Source organism: Athene noctua, chromosome 1, assembly GCF_965140245.1.
Source record: "Athene noctua chromosome 1, bAthNoc1.hap1.1, whole genome shotgun sequence".
In the NCBI taxonomy this organism is placed as follows: Eukaryota; Metazoa; Chordata; class Aves; order Strigiformes; family Strigidae; genus Athene; species Athene noctua.
In genome coordinates, this window is record NC_134037.1 from 132,089,025 (window position 1) to 132,114,757 (window position 25,733).

Below are 25,733 nucleotides of genomic sequence, written 5' to 3' on the forward strand. Positions count from 1 at the left end.
ACAGGGGGAATGAACTAACACTGTATCAAATGCCTGTTACAAAGCAGCGTCCCCAGAGCATTAGAAATGCCCTCCTGGGTCGAGCTGACAGGTTGTGTAGTTCCGTATCCCACCTGGGGCAGTGCCATAGGAGATGTAATTTAGTAGAGGGTTGTGAGCTCTTTTTTACTTCTGCCATTGGTGTGTTTTACGTGCTCAGATAGACCTGGAGCATCCCAGAAGATGCACATCAACCTTTTGAACCAGCCTTGTAGCCTATGCCTTAAGCTCTGTGAACATACAACAGAGGTACTAACAATTAGGCAGCATCAGCACGTCGTGTAACCTGTGGAACTATAATCCAGTCACTTCATAAACGTCGTGTTTATAACTTGTTTGACTTACATTATTGTAATTTCCTGAAAATACTCAGGTACACTAACTGCCTCTCTCTTACTGGAATTGTGCCTCTGTCTTACTGGAATGACAAAAATGATTTTGCCTCTGAAAATGCCTGTTTTATATTCATTAAGTTAACAGCACCCACAAAGTTAACAGCCAAATTTGATAGCGCTGATAGGCCTTCTCTGATTTCCACAATATTTAAAAACATTTTAAACTGTCATCAACTGATCTTTGCAAATGAGTTTGGAAACACAGTCTTTTTTGCTGGGTGTGAGACAAAGGTAATTTTTTGATTTCTTCTGACTCGAGGAATAATTAAAAGCTCAAACATCTGGACTGATTTGTTTTATCCAAATGGCAGTCTAAAGCAACATTCTCAGCATTTTGACATGGCTGACAATTTCCATCACCATGTTGTTGGGGAGAACTTTTGGCCTTTGCTGGTTTGGACAAGAATAGCAGATGATTAGGGTATGGGTGCATGTATCCCATGTTTTGTATTTAAATGTGTATAAATGATATACATCAGATACCTATGTATCTCTATATGCACATCTAGGTACATATTTGTTTTATTTTTCAGAAGACTTTTGACATACGTTGTATTTTTTTTCCTAAAGAACTAAAAAACCACTTGCTGACTCTTTCACCGTTTTCAGCTGCTATGCAGCTCTGATCTAAACAATTCCTCTTTCCCGCTTTCTCACACCGGTGAGCTGCTCAGGCTGCTGTATGTTATCTGCCGTCATGGCACACCTCAGAGCACGTATCAGCCCTGAGGTGACTTCCAGTCACTTCAGTCATGTGAACATCACGCTTTGGCCATGGCTTTGTAAGAGTCCTTAAGTTCCCGTGGTCACATTGATGTGCTGCAGATTTGATTGCCAACTCACAGAGGAACAAAAAAATCTATTTTTAACCTTTCTACAACCACAGTTACTGCTTGATTCCCCACGTACCTTAGGAACAATACAAACAACAAATCTCCTGTTGTTTTTTCAGCTGCCAGTTTCAATCTCCATTTGCAGAACATCAGAGTTTTCTAAATCTTCAGGTTTTTTTTGATTACTTACATCTTCCCGGCTTTTGTTCTATTTTTTTCCCAATGCGTAGATGAACTAGATCACTCAAGTGACTATCTTCTGACCCAGATTGTCAGTCATAAACAGTACCATTTTCCTCGGGCACTCTTCACTGTAACAAAAGATAGCAACAGGGAATTGTTAGTGTAGTTTGCAAAAGCAACTCCTGTAGATAATTTAGGTGATTAGATACACTCCTGTCTCAAACTTCCCTTACCACAAGAGTCTTCTGAGCATTTTGCCCATCTACAAGTTTCTGGATATGTATTCGATGTATTGACCTATCAAGGTGAGTCACACCTGATGGAACTGGTTTTGACACTGATGGTTATTTCCCCCACCCCCATTCAGGCTTGGCAATTATGGGATAAATGGTCTTCCGAAATCCGGAGTCTTGCATTAGGATGAAAGGTCTTTCATCAGGCACTACCAAACTTCTCTGGAAGTTTTGATTCATAGTATTTACATCACCTCTAACAATATTTTAAATCCAAGGAGCTTTATTCTGAAAAGATCCTTTTCCTTCAGATGCTTGTCACTAGGTCCTTCTCTTTTGAAATGGGAAGTGTCCTGTTGTTCTGCGCAGTGCTTTTGTATATTCTGCCTCCACAAGCTGAATGCATGACTGCTTTTTATTGCTACTGAGCAACCTTTGAGTAAACATAAATCTTTTTATGGCATCAAATTTGAAATGTTTCCTTACCAGCTATGTCTATTATCTGCCCAGGTAGGAATGTGATAATGATCTGGAGTGCACACAACATTTTAAAATAGAACAAACTTTTTTCAACACACTGCTACTGTGGTGGGAAAAAAAGAGAAAAGTCTCTTGCCATTTGGTCTAGATTCTGAACCAACTGGGTTCAGAAACATGTATAATTTGTTTAGTTCTTTTGTATAATAAGTTTAATTCTTTTGTATATCCATGTACGCAATTGTGTTTTGCTTCTGTTGCAAGGTAGAAGCCAGTGATAATTTCTGGATTATTTCTGGATTAGCTACATCTGATTATATTTTTCTGCATTAAAACTGGCAACCCAAATAGTCAAGGAATAGCAGCACAGATGGTGCAGTGTTTGGCCAAAGAAGCACCAGCCTAGTAGCTGATAAAGATGGGTAGATGTGAAGCTACACTATGTACTGCTGTTGCTCTTCAACAGGGAATTATTTTCCCAGGGTTCACGGGCTCCCTTGAGGAAGAGGTGGTGATTTCTAAAGAGGATCCTTATTAAAAAGCCATCAGGGATTTGCAAACCCATCTAATGGGCTGCTGAATGCCTTCTCCCTTGCTGCTGGTGTAACTTGCCAAGCAGAAATGGTGTCTATCCCAAATAACCAGTGATACTACAGCAGCAAGAGCATGTCCACGTACACACCCCCATTCCTTTGTGTCCTGAGCAGGCTGCTTTTAAATGTATTTATTAATTTTTACCTTGTAGAGTGGCTGCAGAGAGCCATTCAGGTGACGCAAAAGGGAGCCCTGGGGGAAGACCGAAGCAGTGTATGTTATCCCTCTTTCAGCATGAAAGGTGGGAGACTACAGCGTAGATTTTATGAAAATAATGTTGTAGGGCTGAGCAGATCCTACTGGAAACTCCTTCCTAGGAGAATGAAGTTAACATGAGTGGTCCCCAGAAGACCTGGATGGATCCTCTTTCATTGCTGTTTGCACAATGTAATGCAGTACGAAGCCCAGAGGAGAGACTGGATAGTGGCTACGCAGGCTCTGCCCTAGCTGGCAAATCTGAATTAGCTCCTGAAAAATGTAGTTGGCTTCCACCTGCATTGTGGGATGAGGGATAGTGCTTCCTGCAAATGCAGAATCAGTTTGGGTGCTGAAGCAGCCTGGTGCCCCAGACCCTGAAGTATGTTAGCCATACTTCTTTGTGTCTGAGTGAGCTGCCACTTTAGTTGCTACCTGTCCTCCATGAGAAAATTATGGAGCGCTGAAAATGGGCTCTACCTCTGCTATGTATTCCCTAAACCCAGGGTCTCATGTAGGATCACTCAGCCAGATTGACAGCTCCTCAGATCATAGAATCACAGAATCATTTATGTTGGAGAAGACCTTTAAGATCGTCGAGTCCAGCCATTAACCTACCACTGCCAAGTCTGCCACTATATCATGTCTCTAAGTGCCACATCTACTCGTATCTTAATTACCTCCTGGGATGGTGACTCAACCACTTCCCTGGGCAGCCCATTCTGGTGCTTGACAACCCTCTTGGTGAAGAAATTTTTCATAATATCCAATCTAAACCTCCCCTGGTGCAACTTGAGGCCATTTCTTCAATCCAGTTCTACTGCAATTGGACTGACTGTGGAAATGGCCAGATGAAAATTCCCGCCCACTGGCATAGCTAAACTAAGACTAATGCCTGTCTGGAAGCTTGGTGTGCAGTCCAGGTTGAAACAGCAGAGAGCAAAAGCTGTAGGACTGCATGTCAAAACCAGTGAGTTCTCTGGCTGCTTTGTCCTGAGGGGCAATTAACGATTGGGGAGATCAAGTTGGAGCCTCCTCGAGTTCCCCCCTCCCTGTTCTCCCCAGCTGAAATCTTTAATTTCCTCATTCCAGCCCTAACAATATAACTATTATCAGAGTCACCCGACTCCCCAGGCCTGCATCCCCACCCCTTTCATGATCTCTCCTGCATGTTCCTGGAAATTTGAGGCAGATGCAGCCACCTCAGACCAGTTTTTCTTCCAACACCTGCTGCTCCCCAGCCAGCAGAGATCTCAGGGTTGGGCCAGCACAGCATCCAGCACAGCACAACGGGCGTTTGCTTGACAGACACAGACGCTCACTGCTGCCCACCTGGAGCTTTGCTAGAGCTGACATTAGGACAACCTAGTTGATGCTGACCTCCTGTTTTGACACTGCCCCTCAGAATTCTCCAGGTGCCCCTCTCAGTCACTCCCACCTCAGTGGTTTCATGTTGCTTCTGCTTCTTGGCTCTGCTCTGGTGATGGTGATCCTCTCCTCTGGAATATAAACTAGAAGTTATGCCCTCAAAAAGGGAATCCACAGGGAATTAAACCCATAAGAAGAGAAGTTAATCCATAAATCCTCTTTATGGGCAAGGCCAGATTTCATAGCCAAATGGCTTGAGGGAACACTTCCCACCACACCCTTCTCAAGAGGCAGAGCAGAAGGCATCACCCCCCTTTCCCATCTCCTTTTTAATTGTTCACATGTGTTCAGTTCATTCCACTGCTTGAGAGGTTTTATGTGTTCCCAGGCACTATGAAACCTCAGAAGATCTCAGGCTAGCGGTGACATGAAGATCTGGAATGGTTCATGAGACAAAGAACCCAATTTTTTCTGAAGACGTAGCTTGATTTTTTTTTTTCCTGCTATTCATCCTTTCTTTTAAGCAGAAGAGGTTGGCCAACAAAGCGTGAATCTTACTCAAGCCATGTGACCACTTCTAGTGATACTGAGAAGAGTGAAGTTTCTTCATCTGTGGTCACTGTCCTATTCTGTCACCTTTCCTTTTAACTTTATATCAAGACTGAAACTGTTTCAGATACACCTCACATATCAAGAAATTTATATTCCTGAAAAAAAATTGGGGCTGGGAAAGGATTTTCTTCAAGTGAGACACAGAGGGTTGGGTTGGTGTGGATTTTGCTGGGGTTTCTTTTGAGAGAAAGAATCTTCCCCTGTAGCTTTAAAAATGGTCCACTAAAGGGAGTCTAGGACCTTTTGCCTTATAAATCCCCTGCCAGAAAGCATTTGCAGCATACCTCCTGGTATGAGGCTGCACGTATTTATCAACTGAGGCAACTGATCTTTCATGCTAAGGACTTAATAACACACTGATGGTATTTCATGGGAGGGCAGGTGTGTGAATATGATTTGGATATATACAAAAATGTAAGAGAAGAAAAAACCAGCAATTCGTAAAGGAATCTATACTAAGCAAACCCATGACTTAGAAGTGTTTGAAAAAGAGGGGAAAAAAAATAGTAAAAAATACTGTTGAAAACAGGGAAAGGAGAAGGAGCTGAATGGAAAGAACAGCGGAGAATGAACTCAGAAAAAGGCGAAAATTGTGCCCTACTTCCCCATGAACTGTGCCTGGTTGTGGTGGGAAGGTCTGCATTGCCTAGTGACACTGGAATACATGCTGGCAAGTTACTTATCTCCCAGAGGATGACTCATGACAGACAGTTTGCAGCACAGGAGGCTGAACTTCGTCCATTAACTCTTAAAACGATGACATATTACCTTTCCTGCCTTTGCGGTCATTTTCCCTTCCTTTGCTGCACCTTATAATCTTTGGCCCAAGCTATCTGGACCTCTCCTTGGCTGTCCATCAGTACTGTCCAGTGCTGCCCTGCTTCACTGACAGTCATTGCTTCGACCCACCACGTCAATGTTACTGTACCATACAATCCTGTGCTCTTCACTGTCATCCCTAACTCTGTCTGCTACCTCTTGTAACAACACTACATTAATTGTACCTGTTGAAGAAATGTTGCTGTTCCCTCTTACTTCTCACTCCCCCTCTCAATGTGACATCCCAAGACTCAGGGTCATAATCCTGTTTTCCCACCTGATGTCTTCACTGCGGCTAACATCCAGTCCTCTACCTCTTGTTGTTTTCCAGCCACTTCTCTTCTTCCCATTCTGCTTTGGCAGCCTTTGTTGTTTTGACCTGTTGCCTGGCATTGATGGCCTATACAAACACCTACCAAAACTGTTTTCTTCTGTGTGTCCAAAAGTACCACCTCTTTTATATTTTCATCTTTATCACCTGAATTCACTCTCTGTCACCCTTTGCCATCCTTACTAACCAGGCATGCTCATGAAAAATAGGATGAACACCTTTCATGTGCAGTACAGAAACCATCATTCAGTGGGGTGAGGGAAGTCACAAAAAGTATCTGTCAAAAAAAGCTGAAGTTGTTTACAATGGAGAAGTAGAGAAGGACATAAATTTTGGCACGCTGCATGTAGGAAGACAGTAAGTCAGGTTAAACAAGGCTTCAAGGAACAACTAGCAAAAGGAGTCAAAACTAGCATTAGATATTGAAACATGTCAGAAACCTGCCAGCTGTTCTGAAGGGCAAATTGGTGATCAGAGGAGTGCACAGAGGAGATAAGGCCATTGCAGAAATCTCTGCATCTGTGTTAAGTGTTGAGTGATGAGATCATCCGTGACAGAAACCATTCTTCAGCAAGGTGGGGTTCACCAATGAACAGGTATGAAATTGAAGTGGCTGTGGAAAAGGCTGTTCAACACACTGACAAAGCAAACAGTAACAACTTGCTGGGAGCAATGGCATTCATCCAGGAGTCTTAAAGGAACTCAAGAATAAAATAGCTGAGCTGCTCCGAGCAGTGTGTAACCCATGCTTACTGCTAGTGTAGTACCTGAGGAGGGGAAAGTGGTGAATGTGATGCCAGTTTTTACCCTTTACATAGGCTCAAGGGGAGAATTTACAGTTTAATGGAAAAGAAATCTACAGAGGGTCACTAAACCACATAAACCACATCCAGCTAGGAAGTCCCTCACTTGAAAGTGTTTGAAGGCTGGAAGAGTATTATTGAGAAGTATTATATGCTTGCCCTGTTAATCTTGAGCTCTCCCTGAGAAGGAGAGAGGAGGAAGCTAGAGGAAGAGAAATCAGGGAGAAATCAAATGCTTACAGGGAGGAATGAATGAAGAAGGGGAGAGGATGAGGTGAAAACATAAATCAGAAACTTAAGAGGGGTCACAGAGCACAGCATCTGCAAGAGTATCCAATGCTTCCTGAAGGCATCTGAGAGTGCCAGGTGATGGATGATGCCCTGTCATCCTCTGCATAGAGTTGTAACAGCACAAGAAATAGGCTGTGCAATGACCAGGAACACCCTTGCAATCAAACATCCTCTTTCTGGAGCTGCAGGTGGCCAGTTTGGCCAGAGTGGCAGGTGATAGAAGAGGTTCTGGGACTTGTTTGGGCTTCAGATGAAGATAGCTTAAATAAAAAGATGAGAGGTAAGTACAGCTAGCATCTAAGAGGGTCTGGAGGAACTAGAAGGTGACCTGAGCCTGGCACACTACTCCATGATGCTTATTTCCCCAGCAGGCTGTGAAATCCATACAGTCATCTGCCAGCCTAAGGAGGGTGTGTGCTGTGGTCCCCCTTCTGAGGATCTGGATATGTGCTTGGATCAATGCTGCCCGGTAACATTGGAGCCAGCTGGGACCTGCAGGGTGGTTGGCTCTTGCTGTAGGACATAACGGGGCGTATTGTGGTCCAGGCACTTTGACCCAACTACTGGTGAAGGGGACAGCAGCAGTGACAGAGGGGTGTGTTTGTGTCAGCACCGGGAATGAGGTTGCTGGTGGCGGCCTTTCTCCACTCCCGGTTCAGGGGTTGCAGGGGCAGAAGGAGCTCCCAGTGCTGCCACCATTGCATTTACCTGGGAACATGGGGTAACATTTCTCTCCTGTCTCTCCACACCAGGAACTGCTGGCAACTACTGCTGATCCTGGAGGCTGAAATCAGCCCTCTTCACTCCAGATGGGCTTTTTGAGCTTCTCAGTTAATTTTTTATCCAGAGAGGGCATCTGCCATTTTTCAGCATACACTCATCACTCATTCAAGGAGATGCATGGAACACACCATTCTGTGTGCTGGGAGAAGCTGAGCTTTCAGCTGACTTGGGAGGAGGAGCATGTTTTGGCAGTGGGTAGGAGCTGGACTGACTTAGTGTGATACATCATGTTCTGGAGGGAAGCATGTATCCCATGCTTTTGTATGGGACACAAGTTAGGGGGTAGTTGTAATAGAGCTGGAAGCTTTGGGAAAAGCCCAGTCCTTTTCCCTTTTCTCCCTTTCCTTCTTTCTCTTTTCTTTTTTATTTTTTTCTCTTTTCTCTTTTCTCTTTTCCCTTTTCCTTTTTACTCCTTTCTCTTTGGCGTTTTTTAATTTGTTTGTTTGATTTTGGTTTGATTTGTTTTTTGAGAGGGAGAGAGTGTGGAATGTTACAGGAGCTTCATTACCCATTGTAGTTTATCATTCCTCATGTCAGTGAAGTCCAGATGAAGAACAGGTCGGAGAAAATGATCACTACAGAAGATTGCTATTACTAAGAAAAACAAACGTGCAGTACTAATGAAGACATGTCTTTTGTCAGCATTTCATACTCTTCACAGAGAGAAGCCCTGGGGCAGTGTTCCTGCAGGCAGTGCTGAGGAGGAGAAGCAGCCATTGTATAGCTCAGATGACCTCTATAAAAAGAGGCATCCAGCTAATGAGAAGAAATGCTTGATGTCCGTGGGCTTTCAAGAAGCTGCAGCCACGTGGGAGTCATCTTACTCTGTATATGTGTGAACCGCCCGCTGCTCACTGTGCTGATCCAACCGAGGACTGTCGATGCCAAGCTCTTGAAACAGAGCTTGCTGCTTCAAGCTTCTGATCTGGAAGAAATGTACAGCCAGAGAGCATGAATGCTGGCCCTGATGCTTTGTCCCAGCCCACCCCTACCAAGCAGGTTGCAGTGATTCCTTTCTGTCCATTGACCAAGATGGGGGAGATGTGGAAAAGTTTAGTATTATGTCTACGGTCTGTGTGGAGATCTGTTTCCTGTGACATGCTAGGCTTGAATGAGTTACTGTCTGTCATTGCCTGGTGGACTATGGGAGAGGGGTTTTAGCTTTGAATGATTCCTGTGCATTAGACACTTCACTATGAGTCTGCAAGAGGCTGAGGGTGACAGGTGGAATTTGATGCTTCTCATCCTGAGCATGTGGTACCAAAATGGGAACAAGATTGAAAAAGGACAGCTTTCCCCACTGCAGGGAGCTGTATTATTGTAACCCTTCAGGCACAAAAGAAGAACTCTTCCTAGTCTGATCTGTGATGGACTTGGCAATTACACATAATGGTGAGCACAGCTCTCACAACTTCCGACATTTTCAGAGATGTCATTCCCAAATGTTTCAAGAGTGACATCTCTATGGTCTAAAAAGCAGTCCTAGATAAGCCTGTCCTTACTGTTGTGCCTTGCAACAGGGCCACTTAATTCTAATGGCATGTAGGTAGCAGCTGTATGGCTGGAGAGGGCCTCTGTGCTGACCTTCAGGGTCGAGAGTGGCCTCTTGTACTGTGTCTGTCATGTTCCAGAAAAGGGCTGAACAAGTTGTCTGAGCTGTAGTACCTGTCCACAGTTGCTTTGGAAGTGCTGCAGAACATGTGATTATGATACAATGTGAGGCTGAAGACAGTTTATTTAAATTCTAGTTTATTTAAATACTAGACAGTTTATTTAAATACTTCTAGTTAATGCATGTTCTCTTTGAGGCACATGCCAGTTGACCTTCAGCTATGCTCATAAAGTGCATCTAAACCAATGTAGTTAGACTGCTGGATCTATTTTGCTAGCTTAAATTGAATGAGCAGAGGCATGATCAAACAAGAGGAACCTATGTGGGAACCTATGTGGAAATCTTGAGCTTGTCTTTATTGTTTACAAAATGTCTGCTCTTTCAGTACTGCATTAGAAGTTTTGACTTGCCCGTATTCACAATACAATGCAGCCACAGCCCCTAAGTAATCTTGTGCTGGCTGAAGCACAAAGAATTTAACCTTATGTTTTGCAGGTTGATAAAATCTGTATCAAATTTCATGTCTTATATAAAATAATTCTCCTAAAGAACTAGCTTAAAACACCTACATTTAATATTTATTTTTATTGACGCAGTATACCTTATGACAGGGTGGTCTGCCTAACAGCTAATCAGATGATGACCAGATTCCTGCTTCTCAATTCACGTGGCCAGGCAGTAATGCCATGTGGCACTTGGCCACGGCCCATTTGACCTTGGAAGGCAGCATGGCTATCTCCCAGAGGCACAGAATATATAGTATTATTTATCCATGTCTTTCTAATGCAATCAAGTTTATCTTTGATGGACTTTTAGTCTCTTAGTGGCATTTTCTGTAATAAGTGTTTTATTTTTAAAATATAAGGAACATTGTTAAACACAAGGTCACTTTGTTTATCAGTATTACTTTTTCTCCTTTAGGGTATATGCTTTATTTGTTTTTGTGGTTTAAATTCAGCATGAGACCTTCAGGGACACAATAATTGTGGACTCCCTATAGCAACTCTAGTGGGGAGCATCAGAGAGCTGGTAGTCAAATAAAATCAAGTGCCATGATATATTTCCCCTTACAAGGAATATAGCCAATCCTAATGCATTTCTTCCATCTCTCTATTATTTTTCTTTCCTTTATGTCAGTTTATGGGCCAAAAAGGCCGATAAATCACTAGCTCTCACTTCATGTATAACACAGGCCTTGGAATTTTACCTAGTGTCTCTTGTAATGAATGCCATTAATTTTTTAAAAAAATTTTGTTAATGGACAGCTTGAAAAAAAGTAACCTGGCCTTTATTTGAAGACCTTGAGAGATAGCCTACCATTTCTATTGACAGATGACTAGGACAATCATCCTCACTGTTGAGTATATTATGTCTTATTCTACTCTAAACATGCCTAAATATGACTTGCAGCTGTTGATTCTTACTGTGCCTTTCTCTGCAGGCTACAGTGCCACCACTACTCTGTGGTGTGATTGAGAGATACTGGTTTAGTGTCTTTGGATCCAGCAGGCACTACAAAAAGCTCCCGTGAGTCCTGCTCCAGAGTAGCAGCCTCTGGGAGCGAGAGGACTGGTATTGGCACCCAGGGTCCCTTGGGGCTCCCCATCCCGAGTCCCGGGTGGTTCCCCCCTCTGCATGGGGCTCTGCCTGCCTGTTCACTGGCTGTGGAGCCATGCAGTCAGCTTGACTCCACAGAGTGGTGTGGGAGGTGTACAGACAGAAGACAACGGTTGGAACTAAAGATATTTATTGGTAACACATCAAAAATGAAGAGAAAATGATACAAGCGAAAATTGCCCCTGACAGCAGTTACATGGTCACTCTTATGTGTTCCCACAGGTCAGGCAATGGGTAGGGATTTGTGGATCAACAGCACTGAGACAGCGTGGTACTCCAGCATCTGAGGAGACTTCACTGGCATTACTGAGCATCTTCTCTTGTTTGGGTATGTTCAGTTGGCCAGGTGACTTTGTTGATCTGAAGGACTCCTTCTGCTTTAGCTACCGGTCTTGCCATTTGCAAATTTTATAAACTGTATTTTTTACAGTTGTATCTCCTGATGCAAATATTAAGCAGCACAGTTCTTTCAGAGACACACACACTTCCAGCAGTGATTGCTGCTTCTTTTTGGACAATGAGATTTTGCCATTTGTCTGTTAGCTAGTAATTAATCCATATAATGCAAATTATGATGTATACATACAGTATTATTTTTTGTTCAGAACTGACATATTTTTTTGTTTGTTAAATCTGCATCAGTGCTTTTATCCACCAAATACATTGTTTTGTCAAAGAATGAAGACAGGTTTGTTTCTCACAATTTTATTTTTTTTAAAAAAAGATACTAAATTGTTGATGTTATTTTCATTTTTGAAGCCTTTGTTAGCTAACCTGTGATAACCTTCACACTCTCTTACCTATGATTATTCCTACGGACCATCTAACAGGTGGTGTCATCTTGCTTTCTCTCTCTGCGAACACTGGCACAACATGCTCTTCCAAGATCTTGTGATTTCTCTAGTATGCCAGGATTTTTAAATACCTAACTCCATTGGGCCAGGTGTTTCTTCAGCTAAATCTTTATGATTCTGAGATGCAAATTTTCTTGGATACTGATCTGAAAACACTTGTGCTTAATAGATGCTTGTCCTGGTTCAGCTAGGATAGGGTTAAGTTTCCCCAGCAGGGAGAAGGGATCTCCATCTGGGTTATTCATACCATGCTGATGTCGGGTCCGGCACTGCAGCGTGGGAAGCTTTTTCCTTTGTGGCTTTGGTCGCGGGAAGCACGGGGCTGTCTGTAACCATTGCGGTATTTCTCTGTATATCTTTTGTCTTGTTTACCGTTATTACTGTTTATTGTTGTTATCATTGCTACTGTTGTTGTTCAGATTGCTTATTACACTGTTGTATTAAATTTCTTCTCATTTTAACCTGGAGTTTGTGCCCTACTTGTGTCCGAGGTGGGGGAGGGACAACGGCAACGTGGTCTCCGGTCCCGGCAGGGCCTAAACCATCACAGCCTTTTTGGTGCACCAAGGTGGGGCACAAGAGGATTGAAATAAGAATCAAAAAGGGACAGACCCTGACCAGAGTGTGTTAGAGCAATCTGTTAGGTGTAATTTTTCTGTTTGTATTTGTACTGTTTGATAAGAAAATGTTTGTAATGCTGGCCCACTTGCTTGCATGGTGGGGCTGGATTAACCCTTATATCCAGTATATGATCCCAGTGCTGATGTTTGTTATCAGTGGAAAATGTATAAATGGTCTTATTTTACTGCACTGGCTACTGACTGCTTATAATGTGTTTGTATCGCTGTTTGTGGGGGCAGGCCGGTACCTGTTTGCTGCCTGGGCTTTTGTTAGGGGTCTCACCCCCTCTATGGGTGAGCCAGGGGAAGAGATCCTCTCGGGTTTTGGGAGTTTCATTATCCTTGTGGCATTCAGGCCAGTTTATTTGCGGCACAATGTTTTCTGGGTGTCTGCCAGACCTTGTTTTGGGCCAGGCGGCACTTCTTTAACAATAGCAGCGACTGGAAACCTGCCCCGAGGTCAGATAACAATGAGTGGCAAGGGGTGTGGGAAAAGATGGGCAAAGGCCTGAGTCAGTGGTCACCTCCAATGCTTTGGAATTTCACTCCCAAACAAATGCAGAGCCCTGATAAGCTGATGGAGTGCTTAGAAAGGGTGTGTTACCCATCTGGCAAAACCCAGGAGACACAACTCGCTGCAATGTGTTGGGGACTTGCCCATGCCTACCGTGTCCTCTCTAATACCACCCACTGCCCCCAAGGGGGAGAAAGGCCTGCAGGATCTGAGAGTGAACTTATTTGTACAGCAGCTGGGCTGGGGGGACAGGCAGAGCCAGTCTCAGTCACGTCCACCAGCACGGCAGCTGAGCCAGAGAGCCAGCCAGTGCCGGTATCTGTCGCCCCGATACAGAAAACAAAATATACCAGAAAGTCCACTTGCAAAGTGGGGGATGGGGATGAGCCAATCCCAGCACAGGAACAGGAGGAAGGGCCAGAGATGATCGTCCGATCTCTATCCCCCAACTGAGTTGCGAGATATGCGGAGAGATTTCGGCCACTTGGGAGGCGAGCAGATTTGCACCTGGCTGCTCCGATGCTGGGACAATGGAGCCAGTGCTTTTGAGATGGAGGGGAGAGAGGCCAAGCAGCTGGGATCTTTGGCCAAGGATGCTGGCATTGGTAGGGAAATAGGCAAACAGACTCAAACACTCAGCCTTTGGAAGCGACTCCTGCTCAGTGTAAGGGAGAGGCACCCCTACAAGGATGATATCCTATGTCAGCTAGGCAAATGGACCAGCATTGAGAAAGGCATTCAGAACCTCAGGGAACTGGCTGTGTTTGAGATGATCTATGGTGATCTGAATGATGAGCAGTCACCCATGGACCCAGATCAGGCCCCTTGCACACACCTGATGTGGCGAAAGTTCCTGAAGAGCGCACCAGAAGCACACTCGAAAGCATTGGCAATAGTGTCCTGGTGGACAGACACCCACACTCTGACAGTGGATGGAGTGGTTGGCAAGCTCCAGCAATATGAGGGAAATCTCCCTTCATCTCAGCATTCCTGGGTCTCAGCTGTGGAGGAACTGTCTCGGAGGGTCCAGAAAATGGAAGAGGGCATGTCCTACATTCCACCTGCACGGGCTGATGTCTCAGCCATTAGAAGTAAATGTTTCCCCACCCAAGAGAAAGGCAGCAGAAGGCACACACCACGAGGCACCCTGTGGTTTTTCCTTCATGACCATGGAGAAAACATGAGGAGGTGGGATGGACAGCCCACTGCCGCCCTAGCTGCACGAGTAGAGCAGCTGAAAGGGAAGACCATCACAAAAGGGAGTCCTCCAAGAAAAGCGCAGCTCCAGTGTCCAGTCAGAAATCCCCCAGACAGAATAGAATGGCAAACGTTATGTCTGACACTCTTGAGGGGACCAGTAAATCATTCTTACAAGAAGTGAGTGATGGTGAGCAGGATTAGAGGGGCCCTGCCTCCAGCCAGGTGGAGGAAAGGGATAATTGGATTTACTGGACAGTGTGGATCCGATGGCCTGGCACGTCAGACCCACAAGAATATCAGGCTTTGGTGGACACTGGGGCACAGTGAACCCTGATGCCATCGAGCTACAGTGGGGTTGAATCCATCTGCATCTCCAGAGTGACAGAGGGATCCCAACAGCTGACCCTATTGGAAGCTGAAGTGAGCCTGACTGGGAAGGACTGGCATAAGCACCCCATTGTGACTGGCCCAGATGCCCCGTGCATCCTGGGCATAGACTATCTCAGGAGAGGGTACTTCAAAGACCCAAAAGGGTACCGGTGGGCTTTTGGTGTAGCTGCCCTGGAGGAGGTTGAACAGTTGTCCACCTTACCCGGCCTCTCAGAGGATCCCTCAGTGGTGGGGCGACTTAAGGTTGAGGAGCAGCGAGTGCCGATTGCTACCAGGACGGTGCACCGGCGGCAGTACCGCACCAACCGATTCCCTGGTCCCCATCCATAAGCTGATCCGTCAACTAGAAAGCCAGAAGGTGATCAGCAAAACTCACTCACCCTTCAACAGCCCTATATGGCCAGTGAGAAAGCCTAATGGCGAATGGAGGCTAACTGTGGACTACCATGGCCTGGATGAAGTTACGCCAGCAATGAGTGCTGCAGTGCCGGGCATGATAGAGCTCCAGTATGAACTGGAGTCGAAGGCAGCCAAATGGTACACCACAATTGACATTGCTAACGTGTTCTTCTCCATTCCAATAGCGCCAGAGTGCAGGCCGCAGTTTGCGTTCACTTGGAGAGGCATCCAGTACACCTGGAATCGATTGCCCCAGGGGTGGAACCACAGCTCCGCCATTTGCCATGGACTGGTCCATACTGCACTGGAGAAAGGTGGGGCTCCAGAACACCTGCAGTACATTGATGACATCATTGTATGGGGGGACACAGCCAAGGAAGTCTTTGAGAAAGGGAAGAAGATAATTGAAATCCTCCTGAAGGCCGGCTTTGCCATGAAGCAAAAGAAAGTTAAGGGGCTTGCAAGGGAATTCAGTTCCTAGGAATAAAATGGCAAGATGGGCATCGCCACATCCCAATGGAGGTGATAAACAAGATAACAGCCATGGCCCCACCAACCTCTAAAAAGGAGACTCAGTCTTTCCTGGGTGCTGTGGGGTTCTGGAGGATGCACATCCCGAACTACAGCCTGATTGTGAGCCCTGTCTACCACGTAACCCGTAAGAAGAACGATTTTGAATGGGGCCCTCAGCAACAACAATCCTTTGAACAAATTAAGCGGAGATTGCCCAAGCAGTAGCCCTCGGGCCAGTCTGGGAAGGGCAGGAGGTTAAGAACATGCTCTACATCGCAGCTGGGGAGAATGGCCCTACCTGGAGCCTCTGGCAGAGAGCACCTGGGGAGACCCGAGGCCGACCTCTAGGCTTTTGGAGCCGGGGATACAAAGGCTCTGAAGCTAATTATTCATCAACTGAGAAGGAGATACTGGCAGCGTACAAAGGAGTTTGGGCTGCCTCAGAAGTGGTCGGCACTAAAACACAGCTCCTCCTGGCACCCCGACTGCCGGTGCTGGGGTGGATGTTCAAAGGAAAGGCTTCCTCCACACATCATGCAACAGATTCCGGGATGTCGCCAGAACAGGAGGTGACACGTGCTAAGGAGGCCCCACCATATAACGAGCTGCCGGATGAGGAGAAGCGATATGCCCTTTTCACTGATGGGTCTTGATGCACTGTGGGAAAACATCGACGATGGAAGGCTGCTGTATGGAGTCCCACACGACGGGTCACTAAAGCTGCTGAGGGACAGGGTGAATTGAGCCAGTTCGTAGAGGTGAAAGCCATCCAGCTTGCTTTGGATATTGCTGAGTGGGAAAAGTGGCCAAGGCTCTACCTCTACACCAACTCGTGGGCAGTGGCGAATACCCTGTGGAAATGGTTGCAGCAATGGTAACAGAGCAACTGGCAACGTAAGGGTAAAACCGTCTGGGCTGCTGAAGTATGGCAGGACATTGCAGCCCATGTGGAAAACCTCATTGTGAAGGTGCGCCATGTGGATGCCCATGTACCCAAGAGTCAGGCCACTGATGAACATCGACACAACCAGCAGGCAGACCAAGCTGCTAAGATTAGAGTGGCTCAGGTGGACTTGGACTGGCAGCGCAAACGTGAACTGTTCATAGCTCGGTGGGCCCATGAGACCTCGGGACACCAAAGTAGAGATGCAACGTACAGGTGGGCTCGAGATCGAGGGGTGGACCTCACCATTGACACCATTGCAGAGATCATCCACGGATGTGAGACGTGTGCTGCAATCAAACATGCCAAGCGAGTGAAGCCCCAGCGAAATGGAGAGCGATGGCTGAAATATAGATATGGAGAGGCCCGGCAGATCGACTACATCACACTGCCACAGACCCGCCACAGGAAGCGCCACATGCTCACAATGGTGGAAGTAACCACTGGATGGCTGGAAACTAACCCAGCGCCCCACGCCACCACCTGAAACACCATCCTGGGCCTTGAAACCCAAGTCCTGTGGTGACACAGCACCCCAGAGAGAATTGAGTCAGACAACGGGACCCACTTCCAAAACAACCTCATAAATGCTTGGGCAGAAGAACACGGCATCGAGTGGGTCTACCATATCCCCTACCACGCACCAGCCTCTGGGAAGATCGAGCGCTACAATGGACTGTTAAAAACCACATTGAAAGCACTGAGAGGTGGGACCTTCAAAGACTGGGACATGCATCTAGCAAAGGCCACCTGGCTAGTCAACACAAGAGGATCTGCCAGTCGAGCTGGCCCGGCTCAGTCAAAACCTCCATGTGCTGTAGATGGGGATAAAGTCCCTGTGGTGCGCATGAGGAATATATTGGGAAAAATGGTCTGGTTTAGTCCTGCGCCAGGAAAAGGTAAAGGCAAACCCATCCACGGGATTGCTTTTGCCCAACTGGGTGTACCTGGTGGGTAATGCTGGACAATGGAGAGGTCCGATGCGTACCACAGGGGAACATGATTCTGGGTGAGAACATTCCGTGAATTATGCTGTGCCTTTATAAATTGTTATTTTGTTATTGTTAACTGCTAAATGGCAGCTGGACATGACGCAGATGGTATAGAATAAAGGGGCGGATTATGTCCTGGTTCAGCTAGGATAGGGTTAAGTTTCCCCAGCAGAGAGGGGGAAGGGATCTCCAGGTGGCTTATGCATACCATGCTGATGTCAAGTCTGGGCGCAGGAGCGCGGGAACCTTTTCCTTTGTGGCTTTGGTGGCAGGGAGCATGCAAGCGAGCTGTCTGTAACCATTGTGATATTTCTCTGTATATCTTTTGTCTTGTTTACTGTTACTACTGTTTATTGTTGTTATCATTGCTACTGTTGTTGTTCAGATTGTTTATCACACTGTTGCATTAAATTTCTTCTTATTTTAACCCGGGGTTAGTGCCCTACTTTTGTCTGAGGGTGGGGGAGGGACAACGGCAATGTGGTCTCTGGTCCCAGCAGGGCCTAAACCAACACAATGCTGTTAAAAGCTTCCTTAGTTTTCAAATAGATTAGGAAGCTGTTTACCATCCTTATGTAGTATCAATGCACAGTTCTGTTTCATTCTGTATGCAAACAATTATTTTCTATCAAAAAGCCTCCATCAAAAATCTTCTCTATCAAAGTTTTACCTATACCCACCCAGTAAGAGCCTAGAATTTCTTGGTTTTCAATGTATTTTGAAAAAACTCCTTCCAAGTGCCATTAGCACTTGCAGCAATCCAGTTTTTCAAGATGATTTTGAACACCCCTTATCACCTTCTATGCTTCATAAATTCTCACTTTTATTGGGTGCCATATACCTCTTTTCCATCCACACCTTTCTTCTGCTTTTTTCCCACTGTTGGCTATATTCTCTTACCTTCAAATTCCCTGTTAGGTCAGAAAAGCATTTAATCATGTCTGTCTTTTTACAGCTGCAGAAGCACAGATCTTCTCCACCTTGTAAACTTCAAGCAGTGAAATTTCTATTAAAAACGCTATTGTAACTTGCTCCTGGAGAGTCATATTTTTCTGATTGTTTCATTTGCAATCAGTTTAACCCATAACTTCCTCTGTTTGAAGCACCAGTTTTGCCTACATATTTGCCCAACTTCACAGTTAAAGCACACACATACATATCTTACTTAAATGCCTGCCTCATGGGCATTAACCGAATGTACCTATGTACATCTACAGATACACACCTATATGCATGTGTAAATGTTGTATACCTACTTACATGTACACATACATACATACAGATATCTGTATACACACATACATACATACAGTCATACAAACACTCATCTATATACAATTTAATTTTCCCTGAAACTGGAGAAGAGACATTTCTAAAAAGGTATGCATGTTGCCTGTAATGGAGTATCCCAGCAAAGAGCTGATGCTATCAGTGTTGCCCTCCTAAGATAAAGACATGTTTTTTGGTGAGTCCACCTCTGAACAGTCACTCAGCAACTCCATCACGGGCAGCCCTACTCCCTCCATACTGACCAATAGCTTTGTTAATATTTGGACAGGGCTGGTTCTCCTGAGCAGGATGTGTCAACAGATGGAAGACAAAGGAATGCAGGTGGGTGACACAAGGGTTTCTTCTATTCTGAAGCCCTAAGAGGTTAGTTTTGCTGAAAAGGAGAGAGGAAAAAAAAAAAAAAGATGCAGGAAGACCAAAACATCACCTCATGCTGCCTTCCACCCAAAATGAGTCTCCAGCTCATCCACTCCCCAACTCTCTCTCCAGGATATCCTGACCTCCATCTCTCCTGAGAAGGGGTGCAGGGGGAGAGGAGGATGCTCCTTGCTGCATCTCAGGCATGAAGGAAGTGGCTCAGCATTTTGAACTCCTACCTGTTCTTCTCCTGAGCACAATGAAGAGGACGACGATGAAAATGACAGTAGCAATGAAAACCCCCGCCAGTCCTTCCGATCCTGTTTGCTCTGCAGAGGAAGAGGAGGATCAGTGACGTTAGGTTGGCTGGGGTGGCTGGACAGCCATCGAGTTGTCACCGTTAAAGAAGCTTCCCCAGCAACCGACCGTGTGCCTGCTCTTGTCAGGTACACAGATGTGACACAACACACGTGAGCCACACAGACCCAGGGCAAGTTATACTGGCTGGACTGATGTAACTTGTTAAACTGCAGGATTGCTGCTTTTCCCTCTTGGGTCAGGAGGAGACACAGGAGCAATCTCCCATCAGCAAGAAGAGCGAGAACCCCAACAACTCCAACAGGGGGAAGGATTAACCACCTGAAAGGAGGTTGCAGAGAGGTAAGGATGAGTGTCTTGAACCAAGGAACAAGTGACAGGATGAGGGAATGGCCTCAAGCTGTACCATGGCAGGGTCAGAGTGGCTCTTAGGAAGTATTTCTTTGCAGAAGGGGTTGTTGGGTGTTGGAATGGGCTGCCCAGGGCAAGGGGGGAGTCCCCATCCCTGGAGGGGTTGAAGAGTCGGGTTGACCCAGGGCTGAGGGATCTGGTGGAGTGGGGAACGGTCAGTGTGAGGTTAATGGTTGGACTGGATGATCTTCAAGGTCTTTTCCAACCCAGAAGATTCTGTGATTTTGATTTTTGCTATTCTCGAGCAGCATCAGTCTACAGCTGAACATCAAGTCCAGCTGGGTGTCTAACTCCTTGGGGTGTAGCTGTTTTCTTGTGCTGGTCCAGTGGGGTCCAGCTCATACGCTACAAACATTTGATCTGTTGCTCCACATTTGGTCATAAAATCTCTTTTTCCCTGAAGGAAATGAGATACTTGCTCCCCAAAAGCTTCAGGGAGTGAAATAAAAGCTGAGGAAGGGAAAGGGAAGAGGAGGACAGAGGGGATGGGTGTGAGAGGACACCAGAAGAAAAGTACAGAAAAACAGGCAGATGTGGTGTGACTCAGAGGTTTTGATCCTTGTGGTGGTTAGATGAGGTGGGAGGAGGTCTGGGCAGGATGAAGAACTCATCCTTTTGCCCCTGACACCTACCTGGTGCCTTAAGATGGGCACTCACAGAGATGGGCTCTGCCAGGGCCATGTGTGAAACATGGCAGCTATAGGTGGCTGGTGCCTGTGCTGTGGCTGAGCTGATGCTGAGGTAGGAGGTGATGCTGTAGGTGCCATCTTGGCTTTGCCGGTGGCTGGAGAAACGTGCATTTGAGAGAGGGATTTCCATGTCATCTTCAGGAGTCTTCTGTGTCCAGCTCACCGAGACATCCAGGGGGTAATAGCCAGCAATTTTGCAGCTCAGAGTAGCCATCACGTCTCTCTCGAATGACACCACTGCTGGAATAACACGAACTCTTGGAGGCTCTGGAGGAGATAAACAGGGAACTGACTTATTGTTAGCGGAGTACAAAAGTCCCCATCCACAAGGCAGACAAGACAAGCTGCCTGTGATGATGGATATTGGAAGTGATGGGATAAGGGCGCAGGGAAAAATTTCAGTGCCTGGGGACACAGGACTCCTGTTGCCCCCAGGCACTTCCCTTCCTTACCAGCCACATGCAGCTGGATGATGTGCTGGGCCTGGTGCAGCGGGGTGGACACCAAACAGATGTACGTCCCTTCATCTCCCACGCTCACTCCTTGCAGGCTAAGCGATGCATCTCCACTCACCAGCAGCTTCCCCACATCCACATGGACTTTTGGCTGTGCTGCTGGGCCTGTGCTCCCCACCTGATACTGGAAAAGGCTATGGCCACTACCTTGGTGCTGCCTCCTCCACTCCAGGGAGGACAGCGAGAAGCTGGGAGCCAAGGCGAAGCGGCAGTCAAGGGTGACTGAGCTGCCAAGATGCGTGCGCAGGGAAGTGTTGCGTGAAGACGATTGAAATTCAACTGGAAAGGAAACACAGGCAAGCAGATTGTTAAACAGATGTGGTGGTTAAAGAAGGCACCCTCCTGTGGGAAGGGGTGGCAGTGAACCGCCCACCTGGAGGAGGAAGCACAGGCACCCTGTTCAATGCTAGTGGGACCATGTAGACAGAAGAGCTGGAGGAAGCCAGCTCCAGTGGGGTTAGCAGGGCAGGGAGACAGGTGGACACCAAGTGCATATCATGGTCTAGAAGGTGCTTATCATCTTCTGGGGCTGGGGCATGGGAAACCCTGAGAGGAGGCAGGGTTGGGGGCAACATGCATGAGCCCTTTTTTCCTAAGCACAACTCCTGGCAGTCCTGAGGTCCTGGTGTGAGGTGGGGCACAGGACTCTTGGGGAGTCCCTCGGTGCTGTGGGGGCACCCAGTCACCTGTAGTCAACAATGTCCCCTCCTTGCTCATAGGTATCCTCAGCTTTGGGTGCAGTGTTGTGTCGTGCTCTTTCTCCTCCTCCTGGCTGCGGCAGTGGAGTCCTCTGAGCACCAGGGCGATACTGATCCCACTGGAGAGCCGCAGGGTGGCCATGAACCAGGAGGCAGGGCAGGGTCCCTCGCCAGCCTGTTGGGAGCTGTACAGGGACATCTCACAGGTCACCTCCTCCCCATCACAGTCTGCATGCAGGAGGGCCTCTGCGTGTGGGATGGATACCAACTGGGCTGTGGGGATAGAGAAGGTTTAACCATCGGAATCCAAATGGGAAAGAAAGTGCAAGATGATGAGACACATTTTGGAGAAGCATCATCCACTGTGGGGGTTAGTCAGAGCCCAGAAATGCCAGGCTAGGCTTAATAGATGAGGGCCTGAAAAGAGTATGAGAGGTTTGTCATGACTGTCTTACATCCCTCGGTCTGTTGGTTGTATTTTATCTTGCCCCAGATTACACAGAGGTCATGCTGGGCAAAAGAAGCTGTTAGAAAAGGAGAATAAACAGAACAGAGTCCCTTTAGCTAGCTCAAGGGAATGTGTATGTGAAATGCCTAATAAAGACCTGCAATGTTTATCCTTTTTAGGTCTGAATCCAGAAACGAAGAGGACACTGAAGCACCCTGGGTAAGGAAAGAAAGGGTGGCAGGAAGGCAGGAGTGGCTGGATGTAGAGACACACTGAATCTGTGCTTTAGTCCATAGCATGGGCTTAAGCACAGGCGTAAGCATCCTAGTGATCTATAAGCTTTCCACAGACATCACTGGAAATTAACTCTGTGTCTGCAATGCCTGACTGTAGTGTGCTTGACCTCACCCATGCCCAGTGCATCCATGCTCCTTGAAGAAGGGCATGGACCCAGGCTAATGGATACTGCTGAGACTTCGGCTCTCTGAAAATGTCTCAAATAAGCTTGTACAGGAGCACATGCTCACAGATAACCACTGTAGGCGTCAAACAAGACCCTAGTGAAGTACAGACTCAGACCTTTGCTTGATTGACTGTGTTTGCAAAATTACTCATGAAGCAAGGGCTACAGAGACTGGACTGTAGGTTGGCACCCATGAGTGATTTAAGGAGAGCTGAGTCACACACTGCTGGCCTTCTGCTTCATGCTCACTTATTACTATGCTTCCTGCTACCAAAAAACACCCGCATGACTGAAGATGTGAATGCTCTTTATGGGTGCAATAATACTGTATAGTGGAATAATTCCTAAATAGTTTTTGACAAAGTATTTCCCAAGAGATAGGCAATCCAGGATAGCCCCAGTAGGAGAAAGGTGCCTCAACGGGGTTTGCTAACATCTTCCACAAAGCTCCTTCCTTGAAGTCTCAACTGCTGAACTGAATTCAGGAAATCATGCATGAAACTTCAGTGGCCATTCAAAAATTAATTGTTTAAACTCAGTTAAAGAAAAATCTTGTAGAAGCCTGGTGCATGTAAGTGGTCCAAACCCCAGTGGTATCTCTCCCAGCCCAGCTCCCCAACTCACCTGAGGCTTCAAAGACAATGGGAGAAGAGGAGTCAGGATTTTCCTGTGGGGCTTTGTACTCAGTTACATCATACAAGTTCCCATCATCTCTGACGCGGATACCTCTCAGCACGAGGGTGGCAGGATGCTCGGAGGATAAGGCACTGAAAGCACGCAGCAAGCCTCTTACACCTTCGTCCACATAGGAGCAGCCCAGAGCAATATCCACCCTGCGAAACGGAGGCGCTGGTGCGGGTGCTTGCGCTGGCCCTTTAGGGAGAGAAAAGAGCTGGTTGAATGCACGAACCCCACTGCAAACAAAGAGTGTATGAGTTTCTCTGGAATGGGGGATAAATATCGGGAGGCGTGGGGGGAGCTGCCTGCCTGCCACTTTGGGGTTCTTCTCCCAGTCCTGCGGGCAGCAGCCCCCTCTAGCCCCACACCCCTCTCCTCTGGCAACAGCGTTAACCTTTAGAAGACCCTGTTTTTCCCTAGGAAACCTTCACAGAAGGGGTGGGGTGGGGGTGAGCGCAGGAGGAGCCCCGGGTCCCCCCGCCCCAGCCACTCACCCGCTGCCAGGGCCAGCAGCAGCAGCAGCAGCCCCCCGGACATCCATCCCCGCATTGCAATGGCCCCCCTGGCCGTCCAGCCCCGCAGCACCTCCCTGGCCTCCTCCAAACACTGGAACCCTCGCGAGAAGCAAAACCGACTCCAGCTGCTTCGTTTCACTTTCGCTCTGACAAAGCAGAAGCGGGCGAGAAGAAGTCACCAACCCATCCGTTAAACCTGTTAATTCTTGCTTTGCCACACACAGGAGACCTGAGGCAGCAGGGAAGCAGGGCCGCGATCAGCCGGGATCGAGGAGCATCCCCAGGTCTGTGCTTGGGCTGCTTTTGCTGCGTTCCTCTTCAAGTCAGTCTTAGAACAGCCTTTCCCACCGTGCTGCTGCGTGCAAGCTCATCTCCTCCAGACCTGCTGAGCAGCCTCTGCAAGCAGTCACCTCTCTGTCTGCTTGCTTTTTGACTGTCTTAGTGAAAGACTTGGAGGTTGAAACTGGTTTGTTTCTTTTGGTTGCTTTTTTCCCTGTGAAACCTTGTGTAACCGCCGAGAAGCCTGTTGCTCTGTGGTGGCATGAGGCAGCCCCCCTCGAGCGCGGCAGGGTGGGGTGCCACCGCCAGCTGCCAAGTCATTCCTGGCTTTGTGGGAAAAAACACCACGGGGAAAAAACCCCAAGCTTCGAGAGAGGAAATGGGTGAGCTCTGATGCTATTTTAACTACTTTCCCTCCATCTTTCAGACACAGGGAGAAAAAATGGCTTCTTCGCTGCTGCTCTGTTCCTCTCTTCACACTCTCGCTAGCCTTGCAGTAACACAACTCACCCTTGCTGTGGCTTGCTATAATCACATATACACACCTGCAGGAAACCGTGATAACCCCCAGCCACAGTCCTTCCAGTACAATTTCCTGACACCCAGGCCAAGAAGCACCTCGTGCTGGCCAGATGTGGGTTCCTGGATACAGACCTCCCCCTTGCATCCCAATCCTATCCTCCCTCACCACTTCAGTCCTTTTTGGAAAAGCCTCAAAAAGAATATTAATTCTCCCTGCTGAAGTTATGCTTAGGAGCCCTGAGCTGTCAGACGTGGCCAGCCGCTCGGATGAGCTCTCCTCCTGCCTCACCAGGGTAATATCACACACCTACCAACACACCCTGTGAGTCCCTGCACCCCCCTTCAATCTGAGATGCACTCAGTTCTGCTTCCCGGGCTCTACATGTTATTATCCAGCATTACCTGTGCTCTCAGAGGGCAATGAAGCAGAGCAGAAGGGTCTATGCAACTCCTTCACCCCAGGCAAATGCCACGGCAGTGTCTGCTAAGGCAAGGCTCTTTTCTCCGATTTGTTTCTCTACCTGTTCCAGTGGAACCAAAACTGTATTTCAGCAGATTTCAGCTGTTTATGCAGAGGAGCTGGGGGAGTTCTGCAGCCTGTGCTGTGGCTGTGAAACGGGTTGTGGGTTACTGCCTGCAGAGAGGCTCCACCGCAGCTCACCATTGTGATAGACTTTGTTTCACAGAGCAGTAATCCTCTCTTGACTGTTCTCTGTAACCAAACCCCTCCAGGTGTCTGTTAAAGCCGGGACTCTCTTCCATTCTCCAGAGCTGCAATCTATTGCATGATGGATCAGTCTGGCTAAATAGAACTGCTCTGGTAAAAAGTTGTGCAGCTTATCAAGCTAGCTGGTAAATATAACATTACTGAGTAGGTATCATGTTCAGGAGAGCCATTCAGTGTTGCTGCAACTGCTGGGACAGGGCTGCATATCTGTTT

At 47.0% G+C, this 25,733-nt stretch overlaps 2 protein-coding genes across 3 annotated transcripts in view; one reads left to right on the top strand and one right to left on the bottom strand.

Moving 5' to 3' along the window:
* The window catches only part of VAMP1 (vesicle associated membrane protein 1), a 36,738-nt gene extending 22,847 nt beyond the window's left edge, over positions 1 to 13,891 (top strand). The window contains exon 5 of one of the 2 annotated variants that reach the window (XM_074896601.1): positions 8,618 to 13,891. In XM_074896601.1, the coding sequence (XP_074752702.1) occupies positions 8,618 to 8,733 (116 nt within the window). In that variant the 3' untranslated portion in view covers positions 8,734 to 13,891. The remainder of the gene's footprint in view (positions 1 to 8,617) is intronic. The other variant, XM_074896611.1, reaches the window with a different exon arrangement.
* Positions 13,892 to 18,510: 4,619 nt separating this feature from the next.
* Positions 18,511 to 24,053, bottom strand: TAPBPL (TAP binding protein like). Its single transcript, XM_074927596.1, has 7 exons — positions 23,972 to 24,053; positions 23,424 to 23,672; positions 21,877 to 22,161; positions 21,128 to 21,469; positions 20,619 to 20,942; positions 19,497 to 19,586; positions 18,511 to 19,273 (listed from the first exon to the last, which is right to left on the bottom strand). Exons 1-7 carry the CDS (start codon positions 24,024 to 24,026, stop codon positions 19,257 to 19,259), a joined length of 1,362 nt encoding a protein of 453 aa, XP_074783697.1. The 5' UTR covers positions 24,027 to 24,053; the 3' UTR covers positions 18,511 to 19,256.
* Positions 24,054 to 25,733: the final 1,680 nt, after the last annotated feature.